The sequence below is a fragment of the Rosa rugosa genome, chromosome 4, assembly GCF_958449725.1.
Source record: "Rosa rugosa chromosome 4, drRosRugo1.1, whole genome shotgun sequence".
Classification (NCBI taxonomy): Eukaryota; Viridiplantae; Streptophyta; class Magnoliopsida; order Rosales; family Rosaceae; genus Rosa; species Rosa rugosa.
In genome coordinates this window covers 12,565,869-12,581,927 of record NC_084823.1, presented here as the reverse complement: position 1 = coordinate 12,581,927, position 16,059 = coordinate 12,565,869, and the positions used below count along the sequence as shown (strand labels likewise).

General features: G+C 38.9%; 2 protein-coding genes across 7 annotated transcripts; both read left to right on the top strand.

The window, feature by feature from the left end:
- The first annotated feature begins 319 nt into the window (after nucleotides 1–319).
- Nucleotides 320–6,675, top strand: LOC133742486 (sucrose transport protein SUC4). 6 transcript variants are annotated; one of them, XM_062170164.1, is made up of 6 exons: nucleotides 320–983; nucleotides 2,515–3,251; nucleotides 3,716–3,779; nucleotides 3,873–3,916; nucleotides 5,085–5,244; nucleotides 6,317–6,675. In XM_062170164.1, exons 1-5 carry the CDS (start codon nucleotides 476–478, stop codon nucleotides 5,241–5,243), a joined length of 1,512 nt encoding a protein of 503 aa, XP_062026148.1. In that variant the 5' UTR covers nucleotides 320–475; the 3' UTR covers nucleotide 5,244; nucleotides 6,317–6,675. The 6 variants fall into 6 exon arrangements, with proteins under 6 accessions (XP_062026148.1, XP_062026147.1, XP_062026146.1 ...); XM_062170163.1 differs by lacking the exon at nucleotides 6,317–6,675 and adding an exon at nucleotides 5,711–6,211; XM_062170162.1 differs by lacking the exon at nucleotides 6,317–6,675 and adding an exon at nucleotides 5,645–6,211.
- A 3,903-nt stretch (nucleotides 6,676–10,578) lies between these two features.
- On the top strand, nucleotides 10,579–12,711 carry LOC133706409 (protein DETOXIFICATION 48). Its single transcript, XM_062131939.1, has 2 exons — nucleotides 10,579–10,862; nucleotides 10,963–12,711. The coding sequence occupies exons 1-2, from the start codon at nucleotides 10,734–10,736 to the stop codon at nucleotides 12,478–12,480; spliced, it is 1,647 nt and encodes a 548-aa protein (XP_061987923.1). The 5' UTR covers nucleotides 10,579–10,733; the 3' UTR covers nucleotides 12,481–12,711.
- Nucleotides 12,712–16,059: the final 3,348 nt, after the last annotated feature.

Below are 16,059 nucleotides of genomic sequence, written 5' to 3'. Positions count from 1 at the left end.
GTCGTCTAGCTCCAACAAACACTATAGTCTAAATACATTCTTAGCCTTTCGGTGCAAAATTTCAGGCCATTAAGGTCACTTACCCTAAAAGACGAAAAAAAGGTCACTACCCTAAGAAAGAAGAAAGATACAACGCAGCAGACCATCCAAACCGACATTTTGCCCCCACTTCCAATCATAATTTGCCACTTAAGTCCAATCATTAAGGTCACACTACCCTTCCCGCTTTTTCTTCCCTTTTCCGTAATTAACCCCGAATCCCAGGGGCAATTCCGGATTTAAAATCCCACACATTTTTCCCACTTCTCACTCCTCTCTCCCACACAGTGACTTCATAGCTGACGACACCGCGGCCCAATGAAACCGCCACCTTTCCCATCCTCACATTCTTCTTCTTCTTCAATTCCCAGAGAATAGTTCTAGAGAGAGAAACTCTGAGTTTCTAGAGAGAGAAAGAGGGGGGGGGGCCGCCGTTATGCCGACGCCAGAAGCGGACCCGGAGCGCCACCACCACCGAGGGAGGACCGCCAGACCGGCGGCGGCTCGGCCTCCGGCCAGGCCTTCGCTCCGTTCATTGCTCCGAGTGGCGTCGGTCGCTTGCGGAATCCAGTTCGGCTGGGCTCTACAGCTCTCTCTGTTGACTCCCTATGTCCAAGAGCTCGGAATCCCTCACGCTTGGGCCAGCATCATATGGCTATGTGGGCCGTTGTCGGGTCTTATAGTCCAGCCCATGGTCGGACACATGAGCGACCGATGCACCAGTCGATTTGGCCGCCGGAGGCCGTTCATCGTCGCCGGGGCGGTGTGCATCGCCGTGTCCGTTCTGATCATCGGTTACTCCGCCGATATCGGGTGGTTGCTCGGCGACCGCGGCGGCGTGAGGCCCAGAGCCATCGGAGTTTTTGTGTTCGGGTTTTGGATTCTGGACGTGGCCAATAATATGACCCAGGGTCCTTGTAGAGCTCTGCTTGCTGATCTCACTGGTATGCCCACTTTTGCATTTTGTTCTTTAGCTTCATCACCTAAAATCATGACCTTGAATTTTGAGTTCTTTTATTTTTCTAATTTTAGGCAATGAAGATTTAAATTTTTGCAATTAAATTGTGTGTTTTTGGGTGTGTTTTTGTAACTGTTTTGAAGAAATTATGGCCTTTAGGTATCTGTTAATATTTTCTGTTTCAATAAGATGCAGCTGAAAATGCATCATGTAATTAAAGTTTCTGTTTTGTCTAATATATACACTATAATTAAGGTTATCTCAATAATAATTGATAAGTATATATTCATCTCTCAATTCTGATTACTGAGCTGTGCACAAATAAACAGGTTCTGTGTTAATATGCCCAAAAAATAGGAATTAATTGCTTGAGTGACATCATGGCATGAGGATGCCAGTGAGTAAGATGAGTCTGGGAACGGGTACAAGTGAGCACCTGTAGGTCCACCTTTGTCTGTGAGCACCTTATGGGATAGTCACCACTTTGGTAGTCACTAGTCACTTTACCATGACAGTAGTTGAGGAATTGCTGGTGCATCAGGTGTTGAACTGGTGCGGAGGGATACCGTAACATGAGACTGCCTTGCTTTAATCTTGCATGCATGATAATGTCTTGCTAGTGGTATCAACGAAAGGCTTAATTGTGATAGGGTTATGCTTCTCTTTGGGTTTGATTGTTTGAGGAGCTGGTGTTGTTTTCGCTGGAGACTTTTGTATGTTACGGTTGTTAACCAATAGTAGGTATTTGCCAGTGTGTTCAGTGCTCACAGTAAATTATCCCTTTACGAACAATAACTAATTTTTATATTTTTGTAGCCAATGACTTATTGCTTGACAAAAAATTCTAATTTTGCAGTTTTGGGTTATTTTAGACATAAATGAGGGTTATTGTTGTTGAAATGTCTTTTCTTCTCATGAATCCAAGAGTTATTATGAGTTTGTGAAAAGCATGTTTAATGTGAAGTCAGTTGAAGGAAATAAACAGAGCCACAAATAACACCAATGCTATCCATTATCCATAATAGAGCTGCCAGTCATTTTTCTAAATTTTGTCTTGTTGATACCGTTGGAATTATGCATCACTGTATTCAACTCCAAAAATCTTCCTATTATTGCTAGCTAAAATTTCCCTATTGTGTCCCCAGGGTGGCTATGAGCCTTGATAAATTAGGGGTTCAATACTTGATATGCCTGTTCATTTAGGATTTATTATAGTGGTTCCAAGGACTGTAAAGATAGGAGTTGGTAGTTAATGCTTGCAATAAGTTACCTTTTCTCCCTCAATGTAGAAGTGTAGAACACACTATTGATTAAACAGGATGGATTCATGGAGAGAGATTTATAGATACTTGGTCTCTTTGTGAATCCCACAGTGATGAGATCTCAACATATTATTGAATCAGTAACCTATAAACTTGTATGTTATCTATCAAACACCAAAATGCAACGAAAAGAACAAACTTTAAAAATAAACAACCAATAGCACTTATCTTTTTTCATAATTTCTCTCTTGTTAGGAAAGGACCATCGAAGAACTCGAGTCGCAAATGCTTATTTCTCTCTGTTTATGGCGGTTGGCAATATTCTTGGCTATGCAACTGGAGCATTCAGTTACTGGTTCAAGGTTTTCCCATTTACACTTACCTCCGCATGCGATGTTAACTGTGCAAATCTCAAGTCTGCGTTCATTATTGACATAGCATTCATTGCACTTACAACATATTTAAGCATATCAGCAGCTCAGGAATTACCTCTGGGTTCAAGCGACAGAAACGCCCCCTTCGCTGAGGAAGGGCCAGGGCAATCCAGCCAAGCTGAAGAAGCTTTCCTCTGGGAGCTGTTTGGGACTTTTAGATATTTCTCAGCACCTATATGGATAATCCTACTTGTAACTGGTTTAAACTGGATTGGGTGGTTTCCATTTCTTCTCTTTGATACTGATTGGATGGGTCGGGAAATTTATGGTGGCAAGCCAAATGAAGGGACAAATTACAGTAATGGGGTTAGAATGGGAGCTCTTGGTTTGATGTTGAACTCGATTATGCTTGGTATAACTTCGGTGCTTATGGAGAAGCTTTGCAGGAAATGGGGGTCTGGTTTTGTGTGGGGGATTTCAAACTTTATCATGGCTCTTTCCTTTCTTGCAATGCTTGTTATTACATTTGTGAACAAGAGTATTGGCCATGATTCACCTCCACCTGGGATTGTGATTGCTTCACTGGTTGTTTTTGCAATTCTTGGAATTCCATTGGCGGTAAGTTCTGTTCTCTCATTGAATTTTCTATTTGGCAGTATTTGATTCAGGCTAAGAGGCATATAGGGTTAATTATATGGGAGAGAAATAAGAAGGATGTAGGAAAATCTTAAAGAGGAGATTATCAATTTGCTTTGCTAGTATAGAATAACTTATGGGAAATGGAATACTTCAAATTAACAGTCCGAGGAGTGCGGACCAGGGGTTAAAGATGCTTACATTGTACCAGACATATGAAATTGCTTATTTTACATTAGTACTGTTGAGACTAGTTAAAATAAGAAGGCATAATCTTCTATTTGTTAGCATTCATAATATGCCTTGGGTATCAAGTTGGGATTTACCTGTAAAAGTGATCTATGGTCCATTCAACATCATCTGTGGATATTGGAGTAGTCTTTTCACTGCGGAATGACTATTTTTGTCTAAGAACTCAGTTTATGATCTACTTTAAATTTTTGCAGATCACGTACAGTGTCCCATATGCCTTGATTTCTTCACGTATTGAGTCTTTGGGACTTGGCCAAGGTGGGCATTTTTTCAATGGATGTAATTTGGTTTCAAAGTGTTGATTGGAGTCTTAGTTGTAGGAATTCTTATGCTGATACTTGGTTGTTGCAGGCTTATCAATGGGTGTACTGAATCTGGCAATTGTAATACCACAGGTATGGCTGCTTTATTTCCATCTAGCAATGAATGTGCATTTGTGTGTTCAGAAAAGATATGATCAGGAAACACATTATAGTTGAATATGTGCACGAAATATCAGTTTAGAGTTGTAGGAACTGAAATATGGAGCTAAAGATATTTACATTGGAGGATTATAAGCATTTTCAAAATTTAGTGTTGTATAACTTGCATAACTAGTAAGATTTACTGTTCTTTTTTTATTATTTTTTATTTTTATTTTTATTTTTTTTGTATGTTTGTGGAAGATCTAGTGCATCTACAAACTATATACAGATCTGTATTTCCTTTTCTTTCTACTCCATTTGCCCCTTGCAGCTTCTTTAAATGCCCAACACATTAAGTCGCATTTGCAAAATACGATTTATATTATGCATTTTGATACATTTTCATTCTGTCACATACATTATTTTGCAATGTGCTGTTTTTTTTCCATAAATCACTTAATTATTTCAAAATGATACCTAACAGATGGTGGGACTCTAACAATTTATTTGAAAAGTTTAGTTTAAAGTTTAAAGTTTGTAGTCATATAAATATCATACATCCGTACTGTTTTGGTTCACCAAATGTTTTAAATTGGTATCACAAGGTATTCAGAAAGTGGTTACATGAATATATATGTACATATGAGCCTGTACGATTTTGCATCTCTTACCTTGTTTTCCTTCTTCTGTTTGTTCAACAATGAATATATAAGCTCAAGCCTTATAACACAGAATGATACTCCACTTTTATTGTTGAATATGTGCACAAAATATCAGTTTCAAGCTCTGCACCTTTATTTTTTTTACGGAAAAAAGAGAAAAAAAAGAAGAAAAAAAAAATAAAAAGCTTTGCGTCACCATCGTGGTTTGTGCATGAGATATCAGTTTCAAGCTTTGCATCCAAAGATGTGATGGTTTGTGCAAACATTAAGGCCTGAGCTGAAGTGCATTCTTAAAGTAGAATTTATTTTGTGCTATTCAATCAATAACCCATAACCATCTATCCATATTGGGTAATATATTATTAAGCCGATTGAACTCCCATGCACTTCTTAGAGAATGACAAGTTTTTCGGTTTATGAATCTAATGAGTTACAATTATATCCTTTTCTTATAGACCAATTTTGGTTATGAATATTATTTTGGTTTTTGGGAACAGGTACTGGTATCCCTGGGAAGTGGACCATGGGATCAGCTATTTGGTGGCGGAAACTCTCCAGCCTTTGCGGTTGCAGCAGGTGCAGCCTTAGCAAGTGGGCTGGTGGCCATCTTGGCTATTCCACGTTCTATTCCTCAGAAGCCTAGATCTTTCACATGAGGTATTTTGTTGTATCTACTTTTATACGACTTTTCTGTCACACAGAAGATACAAAACCTCAATAGGTAGTGAGAATTTGTAAATATCTTTTGTTACTTGCTAGATATTGATCAATACAGTCATTTACTTGAGGTTTCTTTAGTTCTGGAAAAATTTCGCTTTCCCTTTTTTCATTTAAGATACTCCAATAAATGAAAGGCCTGGCAGCGATTATATCAAAAAGTTGAGCTGAATATCTGTGTGAACTGCTTCCATTCAGCAAATTATGCTTCTCAATTTCTACAATATTTTTAAATAAGGATCGTCACGTGGTGGACGCTTATGAAATCCTTATGTTGGAATCATAATCTCAATTAGGCATCATGTCTCAATTTCACAATGGGTGGTGCTACCGTTTTCAGAAGTGTGATGGAGGTTTTCAGAAGTGTGATGGAACAAGTTAGTCATAAAAGCGATGATTTTTTCAGAAACACTGGCTACGCAACTATGTCGATGTGGATACGCAAATAGACTGATGTAATGGCCATCACTAAGTTCCTGGTTAGACAAGTTATCTACAATTAGTGGAGAATTTCTTCAATGAAAATCAATCCCGTCTGCTGGATTGTGGCAAATTGCTACGGAAAATTCGGTAAAGCCTCAGCTGTAGGATTCGGAAATTACTTGTAGAGTAGTTCCCTACCAACCAGGATATGTTTCTGCTTTTTGGGAATTTGTCCTCCTGAAAAGATCATTTTCATTTTAGGCAAAGTTGATTGTGAGTTGGTGGTTTACTTATGAGGTATTGGAATCTCATGCGTTTTGTGCATGAATTTGTAGCATGTATGTGGTGAAATGTGCTTGGTGGCCAACAGTGAATATGTGAAATGTACTGATTGAAACCTTGATGGAGACATCCGTTTTATTCTGTGATTTGCTGTTTTGAAAGTTGGGGTCATTTTTGTGATACCTTTCTATTTATTCTCTTCCATTTCTTTTTGTTTCTTTATTGTAGATTATCGATACTGTTTTCTTTATTGTAGATTATCGATACTATTAATTCATTTTAATCTTCCTTTCTTGTCTCTTTCCAGACCTTTGGAATAAGTTCTTGCGTTCATTGCTCTTATTAGTATCTATGAAACCCTGTGTGCTTTTTGATGCTCTCATGCACTGTTTGCTCGGAGCATCGGAGAAGTATTAAAGAAAAAGAAAAAATTCTGTCTCTTCTATACCGTCCGCTATGCATGAATGTTCTAATCACAGATGGAGGGAGAAAAGAAGAACATTCCCTTTCCAGAATAGCATGTTTAGTTTTATTGGCCTTGCTTATCTGAATACCAAGTACACAGATGGAACCAGCGAGGCTTTTCCAGCAGAGATTATGGCATTTCTGCTAAAGTAAATTGTTCCAAGAGATTAAGCATCAGCCTTTTTCTGGAAAGGTTGGGAAAAGCTTGATGAGAGGGATGGGAGGAATTTGTGAATTTGTTCTTTTTATTTGTAGGAGGAATATAATCAATCCCTTCTGTTAATCTCAAATTCCAACAAGGTCTTGTCATTAAAAATCCTGTTCCCAAAACTTGCATTGGTACTGCTTATCTTATTTTCTTGTGATGATGCCAATGAAAATTCTGGGTGTTACTGTAACCCCACTACCTCCACAACTTGGGTGCAAAATTGATTTCTCTGCTTTGATGACATGTGATTCTCGAACTTGTCAGTTTTTAATGCTACAAAACTTGTGGAATTTACATTCTGGGTGAGTCCCACTTTCCCATTTTTGATGCCAAATTCGAGCTGGGTTCTTTATTTTGGAAAAACCATCTGTGTAAATTACTATTCGTGCATGAATAAGTGACCCGTGAATGATCAAACTTGCATAAAAATTGGAAATGCGACAGTGGAATATGACAACAAAAACAATAGCCTAAAATCAAATTTCTCTATGATTGGTTTTGTGTGTGTATATGAAGTTGGGAAACTCATTGGTTTTGTTGCTCGACAGACCCTCCTCCCTCTCTCTCATGTACAGAACCTCATTGAGGTCAATACACATGGAAAATCTGACATGGGTGGATTATGATTTTCAAGGAAAGTAAAAATCAGAGAGCGGGAATTTACTTCAATTTCATAAAATAATTTACACATCACTCTTCTACCATCCTTTTATTTTTGGTCTAAACCACAGTTAACCTTGCCGTTAACTCAAGGAAAAAAAAATTAGAGATTTGGTGTGGAGTTGCTGCGTTTGCTTTCTCTGTGCTTCCATGGCAACTCATTCATGGTTGCAGAGAAGAAGAAGAAAAAAAAAAAAAAAAAACTGACTTGCATTGCATAGCAGCAACAATATGCACAGTGAATTGGAAACATAACTTTGGAACTAACTCTTGCATTTTATTCAACAAGAAGTATTACCACGTACATTGGGAAAACCTCAAATTGACCAAGAATGAGTTCGTAATTCCATGACTAATACAAGTTGAGTGCACTTCCTCCTATCTTCCGATAGAAATTCCCAATACTTTCCCAAGTTTCAATCTTGAATGCTAGAATTAAAATGAGAAAATGCATTTTCAATTTGAGAAAATGAGTAGCATTGGGAATTTCTATCAGAAGATAGGAGGAAGTGCACTCAACTTGTATTAATCATGGAATTATGAACTCATTCTTGGTCAATTTGAGGTTTTCCCGATGTACATGGTATTGCCTCTTGATGAATTTTCCAATTAACACAAATGCAAGAGTTAGTTCCAAGGTTATGTTTCCAATTCACTTTGCATATTTGTTGCTGCTATGCAATGCAAGTCAGTTTTTTTTTTCCCTTCTCTGCAACCATGAATGAGTTGCCATCATGGAAGCACACAGAGAGCAAACGCAGCAACTCCACACCAAATCCCTAATTTTTTTTCTAGAGTTAACAGCAAGGTTAACTGTTGTTTAGACCAAAAATAAAAAAAATGGTGGAAGAGTGATATGTCACTTATCAGAACCTTTAGATTAGACAGAAAGTCTAGATTTTATTAAATTGAAGTAAATTCTCACCCTCCTCACTTTAAATGAGCCGGATCCTAACCGTCAGTTGTATCCGATCAAACTGATAAACTTGAGACTGGGCGATCAGTTGGTTTGCACATGAGAAGGAGACTCTCGAGCAATAGTAGAACATCTCCCTCATACTAGGAAACAAATTAGGAAGAACTGGTTCTTTGAACCTTGAAGTTTTTCTGTAAATCAGTTGATTGTTTTGTTTGTGAGAATTAAATGGAGGTAGGAGAAATGATTAACTTGCTTCTTCTGCTTTCACTGCTCCACTGCTTGTTTTGGGCTAGGTGATGGCGGGCTAGGTGATGGCAGGCAGAGAGGCAGAGGCAGAGTCTGAGTCTGTCTCTGCAACTAAAAAACAGAAGCAGCAGGAAAAAACAGAAACAGAGAAACAGCCAAAGGTGGCTCTATTTCTCCCACAGTGAGAGACAGTGCAATTTGTGTTGTGAGAAAAGGGTTACAAATTAAATTGTTGCAAGTGAAGCACGTAATTGTAATTGTAATTGTCTCTCAGTGTTCCCTTTCTCCCATCTGCCTCTCTTCTCCATACACAACCAATTAACCTACTACTGCATCACATCATCATCATCATCATCATCATCGTCTCCATTGAACCCATTACCAGTGGTCCCGTTCAATGACACAACTCTTACCTTCCTCCACCTACCCATACGTATGAAGAAGATAAACACCCCTTTGTTTTTCCTTTCAGAAGATCCCCATTAGATTTTGATATATACATGTTCCTCACTGGAAGATGATCCTTACCCGAGACCAAAGCCAAAGCCGTAGTTACTTGATAATTAGCTAGCTAAGGTAGGGTTCACAATCCCGTCAGATTTCCGTAGCTCATTAAGCTTACTTAGGCAAGAGATGGGTGATAATTGATCTCCGGGAAAGTTCTTGTGTTAAACTTGCACCCATTTCTTCCTAACTTCAGACCAAAGTGAATTAGCTACGTAGCATTTGGATGCTCCAATGGTAGGAGATTGATAGATGCATCTTTAGCTCTTTCCGAGTCTCGCCTTGTTACGTCCGAAACCAGCAAGCTCATCCATCTGCCTAATTTGGTGCACGAAAAAAGTTTAAGGAACATCCCATCCCCTTCAAAGTTTAGGGCCTACACTAGAGAATGACTAGTACTTTTGCTTGTTAATAAATTGATTTTTCGTTGTGGTTAGGATCTTAACAAACAAATCTGATCTCAAATTGCATCTTAAGTATGAACCACTTTCAACTCCAACAGATATTGTAATCAATTGTACCTCAGAAGCCACTCCTTTTCGTTCTAGCTTCCATGGAAGCCAGCACATACGAGAGTTGGAACAGTTTCGACACAAGTTTGGTACCTCTCAAATGAACCATAATTTGCTTTCTCATAGTAGGGTTTTAGCTACATGGGGTCTGTAGTAGGAATATGGAACATGCATGGCCACAGAGGTAAAACACAAAACATGCAAACATGTTTCCTGACCACAACGTTTGTTGGCACTCCTATAGCACTTGTTACACCCATTGTAATACACCAACTTAGGCACTTGTCATTTCTCAAACAAGCACAGCCAAACCCCTAATTTCTTGGTCATTTTCTTCCACTTTGCAATTCCAAGATAAACTTGTTTTACTTTTTCTTCATGGATAGGGTTTAACAAGATTATCCTCTTAAGCAAAAAGTTGGAACTTATAATATATTTATTTACCATATGGTTTATGGCGGTAACAAATCCCACTATTGAGGAAGTGCCAAAATGGGCCACAATGATCATTAGAACAAATACCATTCGGTTTAAGGCGGTTAAAAACTAATATCAACATAGCTAATCACCTCTCTGGATTTCAATTCTATGAATCTTTTGCCCTTTCTTTAAGTTCCTCCACCCAAAATAACTTTGAACTTTTTGTACAACAAGAACAGAAAATGAGATGACTAACTAACAAAATATTTTTTGTCGAAAAAAAACAAACCTAATATTTTGGGAAAGTGATTAAGAGAGGCTTGAAATTAAATAAGTGCAAAGCAGGTCCCTCCAACCTCACAATGATCAATTCCTTTCTAAATATTTTTGATATTTTTGATACCCTAAATCATCACTTACTCAAAAAGTTTCATCCAAGACATTTTCGTGCATCCTTCATTCACCAAATAGAAAAATGCTTATCTTTTTGGTGTGAATCCTTCATTCTTCATCCTCCAGAGCATTTTTGGAGGACACTTTTCCTATTGAGTGTTCTCTTGGATATATTGACACGTTCCTATTGAGAGTGGGGCCTCATTCCCTCCCTGTATATATAAAACCCTCCTCACCCTAACCTTTCTCACATTCAAATCCTCCAAAACAAACAAAACCACACACAAGTCACAAGAAACCCAAACGAAAACAGAGCACTTACCATTCATAATCTCACTCCCTTCTTCCTCATATCATTCTTTTATCCAAAACTTGTTAACTTAGCAAGACAAAAGCCATGTGTAACCCCAATCCCTCTTCTCCTTCCTCATTCAAAACCCATTTCATGAACCCCAACAAAATCCAAACCCATGATGAAGTTGTTGATCAGGATCAAGAACTCCATCGATGGCCAACTATCTCCGAGGTACGCGAAAAAAAAAAAAAAAAATCATTTCACATATAAACAAAAACCCATTAATCTGTACTCTTAGCATGTTCTAATTGCTTTTTCATTTGAATTTCAGGCTTTACAAGAAATCAAAGCCATAGGGAAAATCTCTGGTCCAACAACCATCACTGGTCTCCTTCTGTATTCCAGAGCCATGATCTCCATGCTTTTCCTCGGCTATCTCGGCGAGCTTGAGCTCGCCGGAGGCTCTCTCTCAATCGGTTTCGCCAACATCACCGGGTACTCTGTAATATCTGGACTCGCCATGGGAATGGAACCCATTTGCGGACAAGCTTATGGCGCCAAACAATGGAAGCTTCTAGGCCTAACACTTCAGAGAACAGTTCTTCTCTTACTCTCAACGTCCATCCCCATTTCCTTCATGTGGTTCAACATGAAGAGAATCCTCCTTTGGTGTGGCCAAGATGAGGAAATTTCCTCAGTTGCCCACACTTTCATTCTCTTCTCGATTCCTGACCTCTTCTTTCTGTCGCTTCTTCACCCTCTCCGAATCTACTTGAGAACTCAAAGCATCACATTACCACTCACTTATTGCTCTGCCATCTCTGTTCTCCTTCATGTGCCTTTGAATTTCCTCCTCGTGGTTAAGTTGGACATGGGTGTTTCCGGAGTTGCCATAGCCATGGTGTGGACTAATCTGAACCTCTTCGTTCTGTTGTTCTCCTTCACTTATTTCTCAAATGTTTACAAGGACTCCTGGGTTTCTCCGAGCTCCGATTGCCTCCGGGGATGGTCGTCTCTGCTTGCTCTTGCAATCCCAACTTGTATCTCTGTTTGCTTGGAATGGTGGTGGTATGAGTTCATGATAATGCTGTGTGGACTATTGACCAACCCCAAAGCAACAATTGCTTCAATGGGAATACTAATCCAAACCACTTCTCTTGTCTATGTGTTCCCATCATCACTAAGCCTTGGAGTCTCCACAAGAATTGGCAATGAATTAGGGGCCAATAGACCTGCCAAAGCCCGAATCTCGATGATCGTCTCCCTTGCTTGTGCTTTCGCATTAGGCCTACTAGCCATGTTGTTCACAACCTTGATGAGACACCAATGGGGAAGATTCTTCACAAACGACGCGGAAATCCTTGAGCTCACCGCCATTGCATTGCCGATAGCCGGGCTCTGCGAGCTTGGAAACTGCCCACAGACCACCGGCTGCGGCGTTCTAAGGGGAAGCGCAAGACCCACAGTTGGAGCCAACATCAATTTGGGGTCCTTTTACTTGGTGGGCATGCCTGTTGCCATGCTTATGGGGTTCGTCGTCAAAATGGGGTTTGCCGGGCTCTGGTTGGGTTTGCTTGCGGCTCAAGGCTCCTGCGCCTTGCTCATGCTCTATGTTATGTGCACAACAGATTGGATGGTTCAAGTGAAAAGAGCAAGTGAGCTCACCGCCCAAACTAATTCTGGCACTTCAACTGCTACTGCTAATTCGTCATTACCAATAACATCACCACCCAAGAAGCAGCTTAATGATAATATTAAAGAGATTTTATGCGTCAAAGATGATGATAATGAGGATGAGCTTCTGAGGTCATCTGCAGTGCCACTTGAAACGGACCCTCTAATTATCTGAGCTGCTGCTGCTACCCCTAATTCCACCATTTTTGCTATCATCCCTAGCTATTTGAGGAACTGATGTGAAAATTTATTTGTTAAGAGTTCCAAGTCCCACATCTATTGTAGATTGATCATCAAGAGAATCTTCTTTTTTATTTCTCTCTTATTTATATTCTGGTTTTCTTTTTTTGGTTTCCTAGTTGCATTAAACATTGTACTATAGAATGAAAACACTTATTTTTGTGTATATGTGTTGTTCTTGTTGATTGAGATAGGGAGAGAGAGAATAATGGAGTTGTCGGTTGTTCATGAGCTGTGGGCAAAAGGGATTTCTGCCTTACCTTTCGGCCTGGTCTATTCCATATTAGGCAACTCCTTGCACTGTCTAAAAAAGGAAAATTAGCATCTTATACCATGTAAATCAAGAACTTGAAAAATATGATTCTATTTCACATTTATTTCTGTGTTGAGATTATGTACTTTTATGGCAAACAATTAGAGTTTAGGGTTCATAGGATTTTAGGGCTAATCTAGGGTTGATTATAAGTTTAATTTATCTATTTTTCCGACGAAAATTTTAAGTACTAAACTCTAAATTCGGAATAAAAACCTAAATGTTATTACTTGTACATACAAAAGTGGAGGTTAGTTAATTGAAGATCCAACTTGTTTCAACATCACCAACTTGCTACATTCGAACACATGAACATGACACCAAACTACCTGATCATATGTCATTTGCCTTATCTTTAATTCTCTGTTATTATAGACTCTGCTTGGAAACATTTTCAAGCATGCAAATCTTTTTTATGCTTGCATCAGGTTTAGTTTATGTTCTTTTCTGTACTCGGAAGCTTCTTAATTTTTCTTTATTAATATCGTGAAGGGCTTCATGTTAAAATACTCCATCATAAGTCACTGTCGTCCAAAGCTTCGACTACTCATGAGCACACACTTGCTATAATATCTTGAAGCGATCACAGACCATGTTACTTGAAAAGTAAACAAAACCCCATTAGTTCATCAAAATATCAAATCGATCAAAACCCTTCACACAAAAACAGAGAGAGAGAGAGAGAGAGAGAGAGAGAGATATGACGTCGATGATGACGACAAAAATTAGTAGAAGTATCTACAGAAGAGGGGCCTTGGATGGAGTGTGAGGGGGCCCAAATTGTTATTGAAGAAACAAAATCCAGCTATTATTGTCTCTGTCTACATCTCCCATGAGGAAAATTTGGAGCAGCGCCTCACTGACTCTGCAGTACCATCTACCAGTTTCCCACTTCCCCCAACATCCCATCATATATAACCCTTTTCTAGCTAACCACCATTTTCTCTTAAAAGAGGAAACAAAATTGAAGTTAAAAACCCAATTATTGATTTTCCATAATTTAATTAATTAATGTATTGAAGACATACATTATAATGTCTTCAACGTAGAAACATATATATAACACAGAGAAATTATAGATATCATGTGAGGACAAAAGTGCCAATCCCATCTCTGCCTGATTATATATAAGTGGTACACATAAGGCCATGAAATGCAGCATTTCTTTTATCCGGTTTTTTTGTAGCTATCTTGTATACTTCTTTTTTATTCATCTAGTTTATGGACTCTCTTCTTTTGGCTCTTGGGTATTCCTTTTTTTTTTTGGCAAATGGCTCTTGGGTATTCGAGCTAGTGCTTTAAGCCACTTCTGATCTCAGCTTTCCTTATCTTCTTTATGAGATCAAATTGATATACAATATCTACATCTCTATCTGGCTGGCCATCCTAGTATTACTCCACGAACATCATTGCATTTGTGGCAAGGAATTGTCTTTATAATGGGTGGTATATATTATAGCATCCATATTTCTCTCACATTTCAGTTGCTAGTGGGAATTAACATCGATCCCAAATTGGGTTGCAAATACAGGTTGTGCAAGATGAGCAACTTGCAAGACAGAAACCGAGAAACGTCTATTTCAGAAAATACTCTTTTACGCAAGTACCTTATTTAAATATGTCAAATTATATATATGCTTTTCTGGTTGCGGAGGAAGTTATCTTGGTAAAAGTTGGTACGTACATGTTTATGTTTGCTTACCACAATGCAAGGATTATATTATTCAATTAAAACTAGTGGGAACAAACCTAAAACATTAAAAAGCTCTTACCTACATAATTAATAAAAAATTTATGTATTAGGATATGAGATAATTGAGAGAGATTGATGAGAGAATTGTACGTGTGTATTCCACTATTGATAATAGGAGTCCTATATATAGGGATTACAAATTATATATTCTAATGATACAAGGAAAACTATTCTGAATATGACTAGGAATTCTAGAACATTCTCTCATATTACAATCATAGAACTAATCTTAGTTTGATAAGGCACACAAATATCAATATCCTTCAACACTCCCCCTTGTGCCTCTCAAACTTGGTGGTGACGCTTCATTTGTTGCCTCGTTAAAAACCTTGCTCAAGTGAAAAACCTTGTGGGACAAAAACAAGCTCGAGGAGGAGAAAAAGAGTACAATACGTCCTTCACTCTTCGAGATCGAACATGTAGACATCATGCCTCCCCCTGATGTCGACATCTCCCCCTGGTTGCTACAATCATGAGAGTTCGGATAACTTTCTCAATCCGATACTTTTTACATGTTTCTCGAAAGTGGATTTAGGGAACGACTTAGAAAATAAGTCCGCTACATTATCCTCTAATCGGATTTGAGTCACTTCAATCTTTAGAAGTGTATGTTATTGCTGATAATGAAAGAACTTAAGCGATATATGCTTGGTGTTGTCGCCTTTGATGAAACCTAACTTCATTTGTTCGATACAAGCTGCATTATCCTTATATATGCATGTAGGTTCATCTGTGGTAGAATTCAAACCACAAATTCCACAAATATGTCTAATTACAGACTTTAGCCATATGCATTCACACACGGCTTCATGTAGAGCAATAATCTCTACATGATTCGAGGAAGTAACGACAAATGTCTGCTTTGTAGACCTCCAAGATATCGCTGTGCTTCCCATGGTAAAGACATAACCTGTTTGGGAGCGACATTTGTGAGGGTCAGAGAGATACCCTGCATCAGCAAAACCCATCAAAACATCACAATCATTTTGACAGAGGGGAGGAGGGTGATGCCGGCCACTCTTGGTGGTGCCGGCGCAGGCCATCTCGCCGGTCACGGCGGTGAGGACGGCGGCATTATGCCTAATGGGGTCCGATCCCATTCTTCCGTAATTCCTTTTCTCTCTGTAGGGATAAAACAAACTCATATCTATCGTACTCTTTAAGTATCAAAAGATTGTCTTTACACCATTTTAATGGCATCGCGTTGGCACAGGGCTACATCTAGCCAATAAGTTCATAACAAATGAGGTGTCCGGTCTTGTATTGTGTTAAGTACAACAATGCGTCTATTGCACTTAGGTAAGGCACTTCTGCCAATTAACACGTCTCCGTCATCATCCCTGGGTTGAAACGTATCCCTTTTAGGGTCAAGACTACGGACGGCCATGGGAGTGCATCTTGACTTTATCAAAATGCCAAACCATTCATTGACACGGTATACAAGTTCT

Bases quoted from the DNA above. Each gene is read 5' to 3' on its own strand.
- LOC133742486 (XM_062170164.1), top strand. From the start codon at position 476: ATGCCGACGCCAGAAGCGGACCCGGAGCGCCACCACCACCGAGGGAGG. The intron at 984-2,514 runs GTATGCCCACTT...CTCTCTTGTTAG, and splicing joins TCTGCTTGCTGATCTCACTG to GAAAGGACCATCGAAGAACT. The intron at 3,917-5,084 runs GTATGGCTGCTT...TTTTGGGAACAG, and splicing joins TGGCAATTGTAATACCACAG to GTACTGGTATCCCTGGGAAG.
- LOC133706409 (XM_062131939.1), top strand. From the start codon at position 10,734: ATGTGTAACCCCAATCCCTCTTCTCCTTCCTCATTCAAAACCCATTTC. The intron at 10,863-10,962 runs GTACGCGAAAAA...TTTGAATTTCAG, and splicing joins GATGGCCAACTATCTCCGAG to GCTTTACAAGAAATCAAAGC.